The 12,567-nt window shown below is 34.3% G+C and overlaps 1 protein-coding gene across 10 annotated transcripts in view; it reads left to right on the top strand.

Annotated features, from left to right (window-relative positions):
* DCAF6 (DDB1 and CUL4 associated factor 6) overlaps window positions 1–12,567 on the top strand; it is a 183,804-nt gene that overhangs the window by 79,470 nt on the left and 91,767 nt on the right. For all 10 annotated transcript variants that reach the window (XM_040229940.1, XM_040229938.1, XM_040229934.1 and 7 more), the window contains 2 exons: window positions 8,839–8,952; window positions 11,371–11,506. In XM_040229940.1, coding sequence (XP_040085874.1) covers window positions 8,842–8,952; window positions 11,371–11,506 — 247 coding nt within the window. In that variant the 5' untranslated portion in view covers window positions 8,839–8,841. The remainder of the gene's footprint in view (window positions 1–8,838; window positions 8,953–11,370; window positions 11,507–12,567) is intronic.

The following is a 12,567-nucleotide window of genomic DNA, read 5'->3' as shown; positions in this document are numbered from 1 at the left end:
CCTCTTTTATTTCTGATTTTTGTTGAATCATATTATTTTTTTCTTGTTATTCTCAGTGAGGGTTTGTTGATTTTGATGCCCTTTAATAAACCTTACTTTTTTTTTCTCTGTATCATTTATTTCTGCTCTAATCTTTATTATTTCCTTTCTCTATTAACTTTGGCTTTAATTTGTTGTTACTTTTCAGTTTTTTGAAGCGTAAAATTAGATTGTTGATTTGCGATCTTTTTTTAATGTAGATAATTACTATAAACTTCCCCCTTAGTACTGTAACATTTACATTTAAAGTGTTACTTACAAGGAAATACTCCTACCATTAAAAATTTTTTTTCTGTATGTCCTATAAATATTTGTTCACTCTTTTTCTCTCTTGGCCGCTTTCTCTTGTGCTTTATTGTTGTTGTTGCTTTCTTTTGTAGTGACATGTTTTAACTCCTTTTTTGGGGGTATCTTTTATAGATTTTTTTCATTGTGTTTATTATGAGGACTGCATGAAACATAGTTACAAAATTTGTCTTGCACTGAGAAGAGTTTAACTTAAATCACATACAAAAATTCTGTTCCTTTACATCCTTCCCCCACTTGATCAGTGTCACAAATACCATAAAAGCATAATAACTTTTAATGCTTCTATTTTTAAAATTCTGTACTCAAATTAAAAGTGATTTTGTACCACCTGTACAATATTACAGATTTCTGTATTTGTCTGTATATTTACATTTGTGACAAGCTTTATATTACCATATGCTCTGTGTTGCTGTCTAATGTCTTTCATTTCAACTTGAAAGACTATTTAGCAGTTCTTGTAAGACAGGTCTTGTGATAACCTTCTGTACTTTTTATCTCAAGGTCTTTATTTCCCTTTCAGTTATAGTGGACAGTTTGGGGGGATACAGTATTCTTGGTTTGCAGGTTTTTTCTTTCAGCACTTTTTATCCTACTGCCTTCGGACAGGCAGTGCTTCTGTTGAGAAATGCACTGATCTAATGGGAGCTCCTTTATGTAATGGTTCATGTTACTCTTGCAGCTTTCAAGATTAACTCACTTTTGACAAGTAGTTTATAGTGTGTCTTGAGTTGGGCCTCTTTAGGTCCATCCTAGTTGAAGTTCTGAGTTTCTTGAATCTGGATGTTCTTTTTTTCTCTCAGATTTGGGAAGTTTTTGGCCTTTATTTTTTTCAGATAAGCTTGTTAGGTAAAGACGACCAGGACACCGAAAGAGTGTCTAACAGGCTGTTTAATGGCGAAGCGCTCCCGGGCGAGGTTCCTGGACCCGAACGAGGCAGGTCGAGGAAGTCCGCGCCGGGGCTGTGCTGGGGGTGGTGGTGATACGTTCGTTGCGAGGGGTGGTCAGGCTAGATGGGCGGGGGTTCGGATTGGTCGCCAGGCCGAGGCGTCGCGGGCTGACCGGTCCTTCTGCGCGGCTGCGGTGGGCGGCTTCAGCTGGCGAAGCGTGCTGTCACAGTCCCCGGGAGGGATCGGGGCGGCGCCTTCCGCCTTCCGTGAGGGGCTCCCCCGCCGGCGGGAGGGCGAGCAGGGCGGCCCGTCCTGGCCCCCGGGGTGCGGCCTTACAAAGCGCTCCGTCCACTCCCCCCTTTTCCTTCTGAAAATCCCGTAGTGGAAATATTTGTCATCTTAGTGATATCCTCTAAGTTCCCTTAGGGTCTTTTTACTTTTCTTCATTCTTCTTTTGTTCTTGACTTGGTAATTTCAAATGGCAGTTTTTGAATTTGCTGTTTCTTTTTTCTGCCCGATTAAGGCTGTTGTTGATCCTCTTCTAGTGAATTTAGTTACATTCTTCAACTCTGTCATTTCTGTTTCTCTCATTTTTCCATTTTCTTTCTCCCTGGTAATACTCTCATTTTGTTCATGCATTGTTTTCCTGATTTGTTTAGTTATCCATTTGTATTCCCTTGTAGCATATTGGGGCTTCCCAGGTGGCATTAGTAGTAAAGAACCCACCTGCAAATTCAGGAGACATAAGCGACCTGGGTTCAATCCCTGGGTCAGGAACATCCCCTGGAGAAGGACATGGCAACCCCCTCCAGTATTTTTGCCTGGAGAATCCCATGGACAGAGGAGCCTGGCTGGCTACAATCCATGGGATTGCAGAGTCAGAAATGCCCGAAGCGACTTGGTGCACACACTCGCACTCACATAGCATATTGAATTTATTACCATTACTTTCTGTTCTTTTTTAGGTAATTCATACATCTCCATTTTGTTAGGGTCAGTTTCTGGAGATTTACTTTGTTCTGTCATTTGAGTCATGTTTTCCCATTTCTTCATGTGCTTCTTTGGTGAATTGTCTGTTCAATCCTTCACCCATTAAAAAAAAATGTTTTTATTTCTTTATTTGGCTGCTCTGGGTGTTAGTTGTGGCATGCAGGATCTTTTAAGTTGCAGCAGCATGTGACCTCTTAGTTGCAGCATGTAGAATCTAGTTCCCTGTTCAGCGATGTATTTTTAGGGCAGTGTCTTAGACACCGGACCATCAGGGAAGCCCCTTGCCCATTGTTTTAATTCTTATTATTGAACTTTGAGGGGTTTTAAAAGTTTTTTCTGTATATTTTTCAGGCATATGACTTATAATTTTTTTTCTCAGAGTCAGTGGCTAGTCTTTTCATTTTGTTTACACTGTCTTTCAAAAAGAAATTTTGTAATTTTAAAAAAGTCCATTTTATCAAGTTTATTATATGGAGGGGGAACCAATGTCATGAGTAAAAATCTTTATTTCACCAACTGTCACAATAATTTTCTCCTAAAAGTTCTGTAGTTTTACGTTTTCCATTTTGTATTAGTTTTTTTAGTAAAGTCTGAGATCTGCTTTAAGTTCATTATTTTGCATGTGGATATCCAGTTTTCCAACATTGTTTCTTGCCTCTGAACTTTCTTTTGCATCATTATCATAGGTCATTTGACCATATCTATTTTTGTCTGTTTCTGGGCAGTATCTTTTTCTCTTCCCGTGATTCATCACTATGCTTGTACCACCTTGCTTTTATTACTGTAACTTAATATTAACTCTTAAAACCAGGTAGTATAAGTCCTTTCTTCTTTTCTGAAATTGTTTAAGGTATTTTAGATTTTTGTATTTCCACAGGACTTTGATAATCAGATTGTCAGTTTTTATTACAATTTTTCCTGTGATTCATTTGAATCTATATATCAGTTTAAGAAGCATTGACAACAGTGTTAAATCTTCCAATCTATGATTACAGTTTATCTCCCTTATTTAGGACTTTAAGTTTACTTGGCAATGTTTTACAATTTTAAGTTTGTGTGTCTTAAGACTTACTCTTAAATATTTCATATTTTTCATATTATTATAAATGGTACTATTTTAAAAATTTCAATTTCTCATGGTTTTGTTGCTAGTATTTTCATGTTCAATCTTATATTCCCCCTGTTTTACTATATTCACTTACTGGTTCCAGTAACTTTTTAGGAAAGAAAATCACATAGAAATTTTCTCCGTAGATGATTATGCCATCTGCGAATACAGAGACACTTTTACTTTTTTTTTTCCCCATCTGAACTTCTTTTATTTCTTTTTGTTATTATACTTATTAGAATTTTCAGTTCAATATTGAATAAAAATAGTAAGACTAAACATTCTTCCTGATCTTTGATGTTTCACTATTAAGTATAACAGCAAGTGTATTTTAGTAATGTTTTTTTATCCAGTTAATTCCTTTCTATTTGTATATTAAACTTACCAGGAATGGATGTTGGATTTTTGTCAAATGATTTTCTCTGCATTATCTGAAAAAAATTATATATTTTTTCTTTTAGTTTCTTAACACAGTGAACTACATTTATTTTTCAAATGTTAATATCAATTTAGCATTCTAGAGATGAACCTCACATGGTCATATTTTATATATTACCCATTTTCTGTGTTGTTGTGTTTGTTAAGGGTTTTTTTGTTTTTTTTTTTCCCCAGATGTGTTCCTAAGCACTATATGGTTTTATTGTCAGCATAATGCTGATCCCTTGGAGTAACTAATGTTTGTCCCTTTTCATTTTCCTGAAAGAGTTTTTATAGAAGTGGTAGTATTTGTTTCTATACCTTTGGGAACATTTGCCAATAAAGCCATCTGATCCTGGAGTTTTCTTTGTAGGAGGTTTATAACTACATATTTAATTCTTAAAATGAATATTTGGTTATTCAGGCTGTATCTTTATGCTTTAATAGCTTCAGTATTTTATCCATTTTAAGGAACCTGTCTTTCACCTATATTGCTGAATTTGTGGGTATTAGTTGTTCACAATACTCACTATACTTTTTAAAAAAAAAAAAAGTTTTTATTTATTTGTCTGCTGTGCTGTGCTTAATCACTTAGTCCTGTCCGACTCTTTGCGACCCCATGGATTGTAGCCTGCCAGGCTCTTCTGTCCATAGGGATTCTCCAGGCAAGAATATGGAGTGCCCTCCTCCAGGGGAATCTTCCCCACCCATGGATTGAACCCAGGTCACCTGCTTTGCAGGTAGATTGTTTACCAGCTGAGCTACCAGGGAAGCCCAGTCTGTGCTGGGTCTTAATTGTAGCATGTGGGATCTAGCTCACTACTAAGGATTGGACCTGGGCTCCCTGAGTAGGGAGTGTTAGCCATTGGACACCAGGAAAAGTCCCCTTATCTTTTTAACATCTGTAGAATCTATAGTGATACCACCTCCAACATTCTTGATATTGATAATTTGTCTTCTCTCTCTTTTTATTTTTCTTATCAGCCTGATAAGAGATTCAGTTGACTTTAATGATCATCTCTAAGAATCAACTTTGGTTTCCATGATTTTCTCTATTTTCCTGTTTTGTTTTGTTTTTTTCTGTTTTTTATCTCTGCTTTTTCCTTTCTTCTCTGTTTACTGTGGTGGGTTTCATTGTTTTTCTTCTAGTTTCTTAAAGTAGAGGCTGAAGTGACTGATTTAAGACCTTTATCCTTTCCAATAGAGGCAGTTAGTAAAACAAAATTTCCACTGAGTATTTCTTTGTTGTTTTTTAGTTGCTGGGTAGTTTCTTTGTTATTTTTTAGTTGCTCAGTAGTGTCTTACCCTTCATGAACTGTAGCCCACCAGGCTCCTCATTCCATGGGCTTTTCCAGGCAAGGTTACTGCAGTGGGTTGCCATTCCCTCCTCCAGGGGATCTTCTCCACCCAGGGATGGATCAAACCTTCGTCTCCTGCATTGCAGGCAGTTTCTTTACTGCTGAGCCACTGGGGAAATCTGAGTGTTTCCTTCAGTTCAGTTCAGTTCAGTCCCTCAGTCGTGTCTGACTCTTTGCGACCCCATGAATCGCAGCACGCCAGGCCTCCCTGTCCATCACCAACTCCTGGAGTTCACCCAAACTCAATATCCATCGAGTTGGTGATGCCATCCAGCCATCTCATCCTCTGTCGTCCCCTTCTCCTCCTGCCCCGAATCCCTCCCAGCATCAGAATCTTTTCCAGTGAGTCAACTCTTTGCATGAGGTGTCCAAAGTACTGGAGTTTCAGCTTTAGCATCGTTCCTTCCAAAGAACACCCAGGGGCTGATCTCCTTTAGAATGGACTGGTTGGAGTGTTTCCTTAGGTTTCCCTAATTTTGATATACTGAACTTTCATTTCTCTTGTATTAAATGTATTTTCTAATTTCTATTGTGATTTCTTCCTTGATTCATTGTTTATTGAGAAGTGTGTCATTTAGTTTCCAAATACTTGGAAATATTTGAACATTAATTTTTCCCCTTTGGGTTATTGCAGTTGAAGGTGTTTTAATCATTTGTTTAACTGTTTTTGTATGGACTGATTTCTCATGTTTAATTTATAGTTAAATATGTACTTTGCATGATGTGAATCTTTTAAATTTTAATCAGTCTGGTTTTATGTCCCAGAATATAGTCTGTTGGTAGATTTATCTTATGTATTTAAAAAATGTTTTATTTTTTTGTTTGTGGAATGTTCCATAAATATCAATTATGTCAAAGTGGCTGATAACCATGTTCAGTTCTTCTATGTAGTTATTGATTTTCTGATCACTTGTTCTATCAATTATTGAAAGATGACTGTTCAAGTCTAATGTTTTCGTATTGTTGATTTCTCCTCTCAGTCCTCAATTTTTGCTTCATATATTTTGAAGATCTGTTTTTAAGTACCTAAACATTCAGGATTTTAATGTTTCTGTTCATGGATTGACTCATTTATAATTGTAAAATGATTCTCTTTATTCCCGTTATACTCTGCTTTGAAATTTCCTGTTTATATAGCAGATCTGGGACTTCCTGGTGGCTTGGATGGTAAAGAACGTGCCTGTAATGCAGGAGACTTGGGCTTGACCCCAGGGTCAGGAAGATCCCCTGAGGAAGGGATTGGCTACCCACTCTAGTATTCTTGCCGGGAGAATTCCACAGACAGAGGAGCCTGGTGGGCTACAGTCCATCGAATCACAAACAGTTGGACACTACTGAGCGACGAACACACATATACATGCAGCAAATCTAGCTTTCTCATCTTTACAGTTATTGAGATATTTCTTTCCTCTATCCTTTTACTTTTAGTTTGCCTATCTGTGATTTTATATTTCATTCTTATAATCAATTTATTTATTTTTTAATCCAATCTAGCAATGTCTGCTTTTTAATTGGGCTGTATTTAATCATTTACAGTTCATATAATTGATATAGAAGTTGCTGAATTTAAATTTTATGTCTTGGTTTTTGTTTTTTCTCTTTTCCTGTTCCATCAATTTTCCCCTCTTCTAGAAGAACTGAGTATTTTTGTGATTCTGCTTTATCTCCTTTGTTGATATATTAGCTGTGATGCTTTGTTGTTGTTTTAGTGTATGCTTTAGGAATTATACATCATAAACTTTATCACAGTGAACCATCAAGTAATATTTTACCACTTCAATATGGTATAAGAATCTTACAACACTCTGCTCCCATTTTTCCTCTTCTAGAAATTTGTTTTTTTTAACCTTTTATTCTTACATATTTTATAAACTCTTTAATACATTGTGAATATTCTTCCTTTAATAGTTAATTATTTTTAAAAATATTTTAAAACAAAAAATATGTTATATTTACTTACATATTTATTTCCAATCTTTTATTCCTTTGCATAGATCCAGATTACTACTGGTATTATTTTCTTTTTACATGAAGAATTTAAAAAAATACAGTTATATTGTGCTGGCCTGTTAATGAAAGGGTTTTACAGAAAATTATCCTGTAACAGGATAGTATATAGTATATATTTTAGGCTTTGGAAGCCATATAATCTATCACAACTGTTCAAATATGTCATCAAAACAGACTTGGATAATATGTAAATGACTTGATATGGCTGAGTTTCGTATAAACTCTTATAAAAATAGTGATTGATAGGTAAGAGGTATCCTTTGCTAACTTCTATGTTATTGAATAATCTTTCAGCTTTTTTATTTTTGAAAAAGTCTATTTTATTTTTGTACTGGAAAGATATTTCTGTGGATATAGAATTCTAGTTTGATAGTTTTTTTTCTTTTGCTGCTTACGTTTAGTCACTGGTTTTATGTAACTTGAGAATAACGTGTTTGTGTATTGTTATTGCTTTAGTATTTTATTTTAAGAATAAATCAAAATTTCTGTTCTTATTGTCTTTCTGGTTATTTGAGTTCTTTCAAGTATTAATATGAATTGTGCTGCCTTGAACATTGTAGTACACATCTTTAAATGACTTTATGACATGTATTTGTAGTGGAATTGCTAGGTCATAGAAGAAGCATATTACCAACTTCAGTAGATACTAACACATGGTTTTTCAAAGTGATGATACCATTTTACCGTCTCATCAATGATGTATGAGAGCTCTAGTTGTTCTATATCCTCCGTGATATTTGATATTATCAAATCCCTTTTGTTTGGTCATTCCAGTGATGTCTAGTGATACTTACTTAGGATTATAATTTGTATTTAGTCCTAATAAATACAGATCCTAATAAATAACTAATTAATACAAATATAATTTGTATTTCTTTGAAGACTAGTTAATCTAAATACCTTTTTGAGTATACAAAGTTTTAAAACACGGGAACCTACTTTCCATTGTTTAGGGGTGCATAAAAGTCTCTGTGGAATTGCTAAATACCCAATTTTGGTAGTTTCTATTTCTTGGGACAGAGAAGGGTGGAGGGAATATGTTGAATAGGAGGGTACACAGAGCCTCAATTTACAGCCTTATTGCTAAACCAGAAATAGATATAGGAATATCTAAAATGTTTCATTTCTTTAAAAAATTTTAATTTTTTATAAAATATGCATAATGTAACATTTGCCATTCCTACCATTTTTAACTATACACTTCATGAAAATTTAGTACTTTTATGTGGTTATAGAATCATTACCATCGCTCAAAAGTTTTTTGAGAGGTCAATTTGAATGCTTGATTTGGCACTACAGGGTTTTATAACGATTGTCAGAGAAGAAAATTTTATACTTTGTTTCTAAAGCAAGTGTAAATTCATATCCAAAAAACAAAAATTTGACTGTTCAAACATAAAAGTTTGAACAGGCTTCTAAGCGTAGGATTTTTCTTGTTATGTTGTAAGGCGTTTATAATTTTAAAGAATTTTGAATCTGGAGGTACATTAATTTCAAATGAAAGTAAATGAATCACATTAATTCAGCAGTTATGTTTTGCATATATCTATATGTATAGCACTGTTTTGCATTATGGTATGGGTAAGTCATAGATAATTCCAATAAATGGTTCTTAGTTGCCTTTGCCTTAATCATTTTGTGATATAGCAGTAATATTTTTCAAAGCCATCTGTTTAAATGTTCACTAACATTTCCTGTACAATTACCTTTCTATCTTCAGATTATGACTGTACCTAATGACCCATATACCTTTCTGTCTTGTGGTGAAGATGGAACTGTTAGGTGGTTTGATACACGCATCAAAACTAGCTGTACAAAAGAAGATTGCAAAGATGTAAGAATCAACTTTTTATATAAATAATGAGAAAAATTAAGATTAAAGTTGAGGTTGGACAGTAAGTTTTCTCTGGGTTATGAGCTTAACGGTAAATTTAAAATTTTTAATTAAAAAATTAATAAATATGTATTTTAATTATAAAATTAAAATTATTTTATAACTTATTTTAATTTTTTTATTAAAATTTTTCATAATTAAAATGTTAGTAGTGAAGTTAAGGAATATATATTAAACTGGGGAATTCAAATACATTTATGAAGATTTATATAATTGTTCAGTATATACCATGGCACTGTAAAAACTTGAAGTATTTCATTTATGTATGGAGGCAGCTTTGGCTTTACCAGTAGCAGTGATAAAAGCATGTAGTAGTTTGATGTCTTCTCTTTTTACCCTGTCCTGTAATCCAAGATTTATTAATATATCTTTTGTTTTAGACAATTAGGTACCATTTTATCAACATGTTCATTGTTGATTTAGCTCATTTCTCTAAACATAGAGCTTCACTGTCAATTTTGTATTTTGCGGGAGAGTTGAATAAGAAGTGGATTTATTTAGAGTGTGGGCCGTGTCAGAAGTTGAGAGTGGCCTTAGTTTTGTATTTTTTAAAATGGTATTTTAAACTTGAAAAACACCTGTGAAATCAGTCAGTCTAAGGCCCCAGACTGCTAATACTAACCCTAAACGTTACTCAGAGACAGTAGCTTTTGTCTTGGATCATTTTGGAGTTGTAAATGAAATAAGAAAATACTGCCAGCTGAGATTTTTGGCAGAAACCAATACAATATTATAAAACAGTTATCTTCCAATTAAAAAAATTTTTTAAGTACTCTAAATACATTTTTCTTGACAATTACCAAAAAAAAAAAAAAAAAAAGAATACTAGTAACCAGGTTGTTAGTGTTAGTCACTCAGTCGTGTCTGACTCTTTGTGACCCTATGGACTGTAGCCCGCCCTCCAGGATCCTCTGTCCACGGGATGTTCCAGGCAAGAATCCTGGAGTGGGTTGCTGTAATCAGGTTGAGTGTTCGCTAATGAAACTAGTTGTTGTTGTTAACATGCCTTAGGAGAAGAGATTATTTTATACTTCAAAACAGAGAAGCAAAAGAAAAAAATAGAAATAAAAAATTTTTTGTTAGTTTTTTTGTTGTAAGTGTTGAACTGAAGGCAGAAACAAGTTTGAAATAGCCGGTTGTTTATGAGGGGCATTTGGTATGCCTGTTTTTTGTTAAATAATAAGTCCTAAAGTTTGTTAAGTCAGATTCTTTTAAGCAATATTGTACAGTGTAGTTGGATTTAATTTTGTGTTTATAATCAGAAACTTTGTTGTAAAACGAAAGAATAAATAAAACTAATAAGGGCTTCCCTGGTGGCTCAGTGGTAAAGAATCCACCTGATAATACGTAGAAATGTGAGTTCGATCCCTGGGTCAGGAAGATCCCCTGGAGAAGGAAATGATAACTCATTCCCGTATTCTTGCCTGGGAAATCTCATGGACAGAGGAGCTTGGTGGGGTACAGTCCATGGGAGCACAAAAGAGTCAGATACTACTTAGTAACTAAAATAGCAACAGTAAAATATTGTTGTATTTTTCCTCAGTAATACTTCTGAAGTCTTTATATGTAAAAGTGAATAGATAGAATATAAAGAAAGCAGCTAAGTAGGGTAATTCTTAAGTACTAAAAATTTAGAATGATGAATGGAATTTGATGAATAAGTTCTTTGTGATAGGAATAAAGTTCTGAGGTCAATAATTAAATACATAAAACAGCATAAATGTAACTTAAAAACTTGGCTTTTCTGAGAGGAGTGAGGGATTAGCTTATAGACAAAAGAGTATATTAGCAGAATACTTTAAGACTATATCTTTGGGATGAGAGCCCTTACATTTTCTAATGCTTGTGTACAGAGAAGTAGTGACATTATCATAAAGCCTGTCTTTGACATACTTTGTATATATGTGTGTGCGTACTTTGTTTTTGAACTGGTGAGGAGGAGGATGGTTTTATAAGGTCCTGATTTTTAAAAATCAGGTCATGCTAGTTTTGTAATAACTAATTAAAATTAAGATATGAGTACCATATAATATAGTCAATATACTTATAGACAAAGGTGGATTATATCTCCATCTTTACTGTCCAGTGGACCAATAATAGCAGGCATTTTTAATGATATTAATGTAATGACATATTACATAGGAAATATTTGCATTTTTTAGTATTTTTAGAGATAATGTTCATTTTATTCTTGAGTATGGGAATATTTAGGAAGCCTGTTGTTTTTTCTGCTTCATTGTCATACTGGCTGATTAGGATTTCTGAGAAAGATTTCCTTCCAATTGAAGGGAAAATGTTTTAAGTAGATTATTATCTGTTGTACAGCTTATGTAACTGATATTCTTTTATCTTTTGTAGGATATTTTAATTAACTGCCGACGTGCTGCCACATCAGTAGCTATTTGTCCACCAATACCATATTATCTTGCTGTTGGTTGTTCTGATAGCTCAGTACGTATATATGATCGGCGAATGCTGGGCACAAGAGCAACAGGTAAAGACTTAGATTAGAGAAAATATGAGACTATCAATTCAAAGGATAAATCTTTTTGACCTGTTATGATTTTAAAATTTTAGTTTGATATAAAATTCAGTATATAGAATTTATTTAAATATTATGGATTATTATAAAAAATAGCATTTCACCAAGTTTTTATGACCCCATCAAGGTGACACTTTTGCAGTTTATCACTTTAGAATGTTGTAGCGCTACATGTATTAGTTTCCTGGAGCTGTTGTAACAAATTATTATAAATTCGGTGACTTAAAATAACAAATTTATTCTCTTACATATCTGGAGGCTTAATGTCTGAAATCAAGGTGTTGCAGGGTGGTTTTCTGTTGGAAGCTGTCTGGAAGAATATTTTGCCTGCTTTTTTCTTATATTCTGGAGGTTGCTGACAATCTTTAGCATGCCTTGGCTCTTAAATGTATCAGTCGAATTTCTGCTTCCATCTTGACGTGCCATTCTCTCCTGTGTGTATGTCTGTGTACATTCCCCCTCATAAGGACCCTAGTTAAGTTGAATTTAAGGTCCACTGTAATCCACTGTGACCTCATCTTGATAATTATGACATCTACAAAGACCTTTTTTCTAAATAAGATCACATTCTGTGGTTCTTGGTATACATGAAATTTTCAGGGGACACACTTCAGCCCACAACATTTAGCTCTCCTGATTTCTCTTTGCCATCTTTTTAATCAAGAGGATAATAGTAAGCGTGGTGGGGAGAAAAGTTTAGGAAAGAACAATGACTTGTGTGTGTGTATCATGTTCATGTCTACTTCGTAGCCTAGCTTCTTCTTATTCAGTTGCTAAGTCCTGTCCAACTCTTTGTGACCCCATGGATTGCAGCACACCAGGCTTCTCTGCCCTCCACTATCTCCTGGCGTTTGTGCAAACTCATGTCCATTGAGTCAGTAATGCTATCTAATCATCTCATGTAGCCTATCTAATGTACTGTAAATGGTGTTGCAGTACTGAATTTGAATTTTGCCTTAAACTCTTATTTGTTCCTTATTTGGTTTGAGATCAAAGTACTTCTGAAATATTCA

The sequence above is a fragment of the Oryx dammah genome, unplaced genomic scaffold (genome assembly GCF_014754425.2).
Source record: "Oryx dammah isolate SB20612 unplaced genomic scaffold, SCBI_Odam_1.1 HiC_scaffold_28, whole genome shotgun sequence".
In the NCBI taxonomy this organism is placed as follows: Eukaryota; Metazoa; Chordata; class Mammalia; order Artiodactyla; family Bovidae; genus Oryx; species Oryx dammah.
The sequence above is the reverse complement of the archived record's forward strand: the minus strand, read 5'-3'. Positions and strand labels throughout refer to the sequence as shown.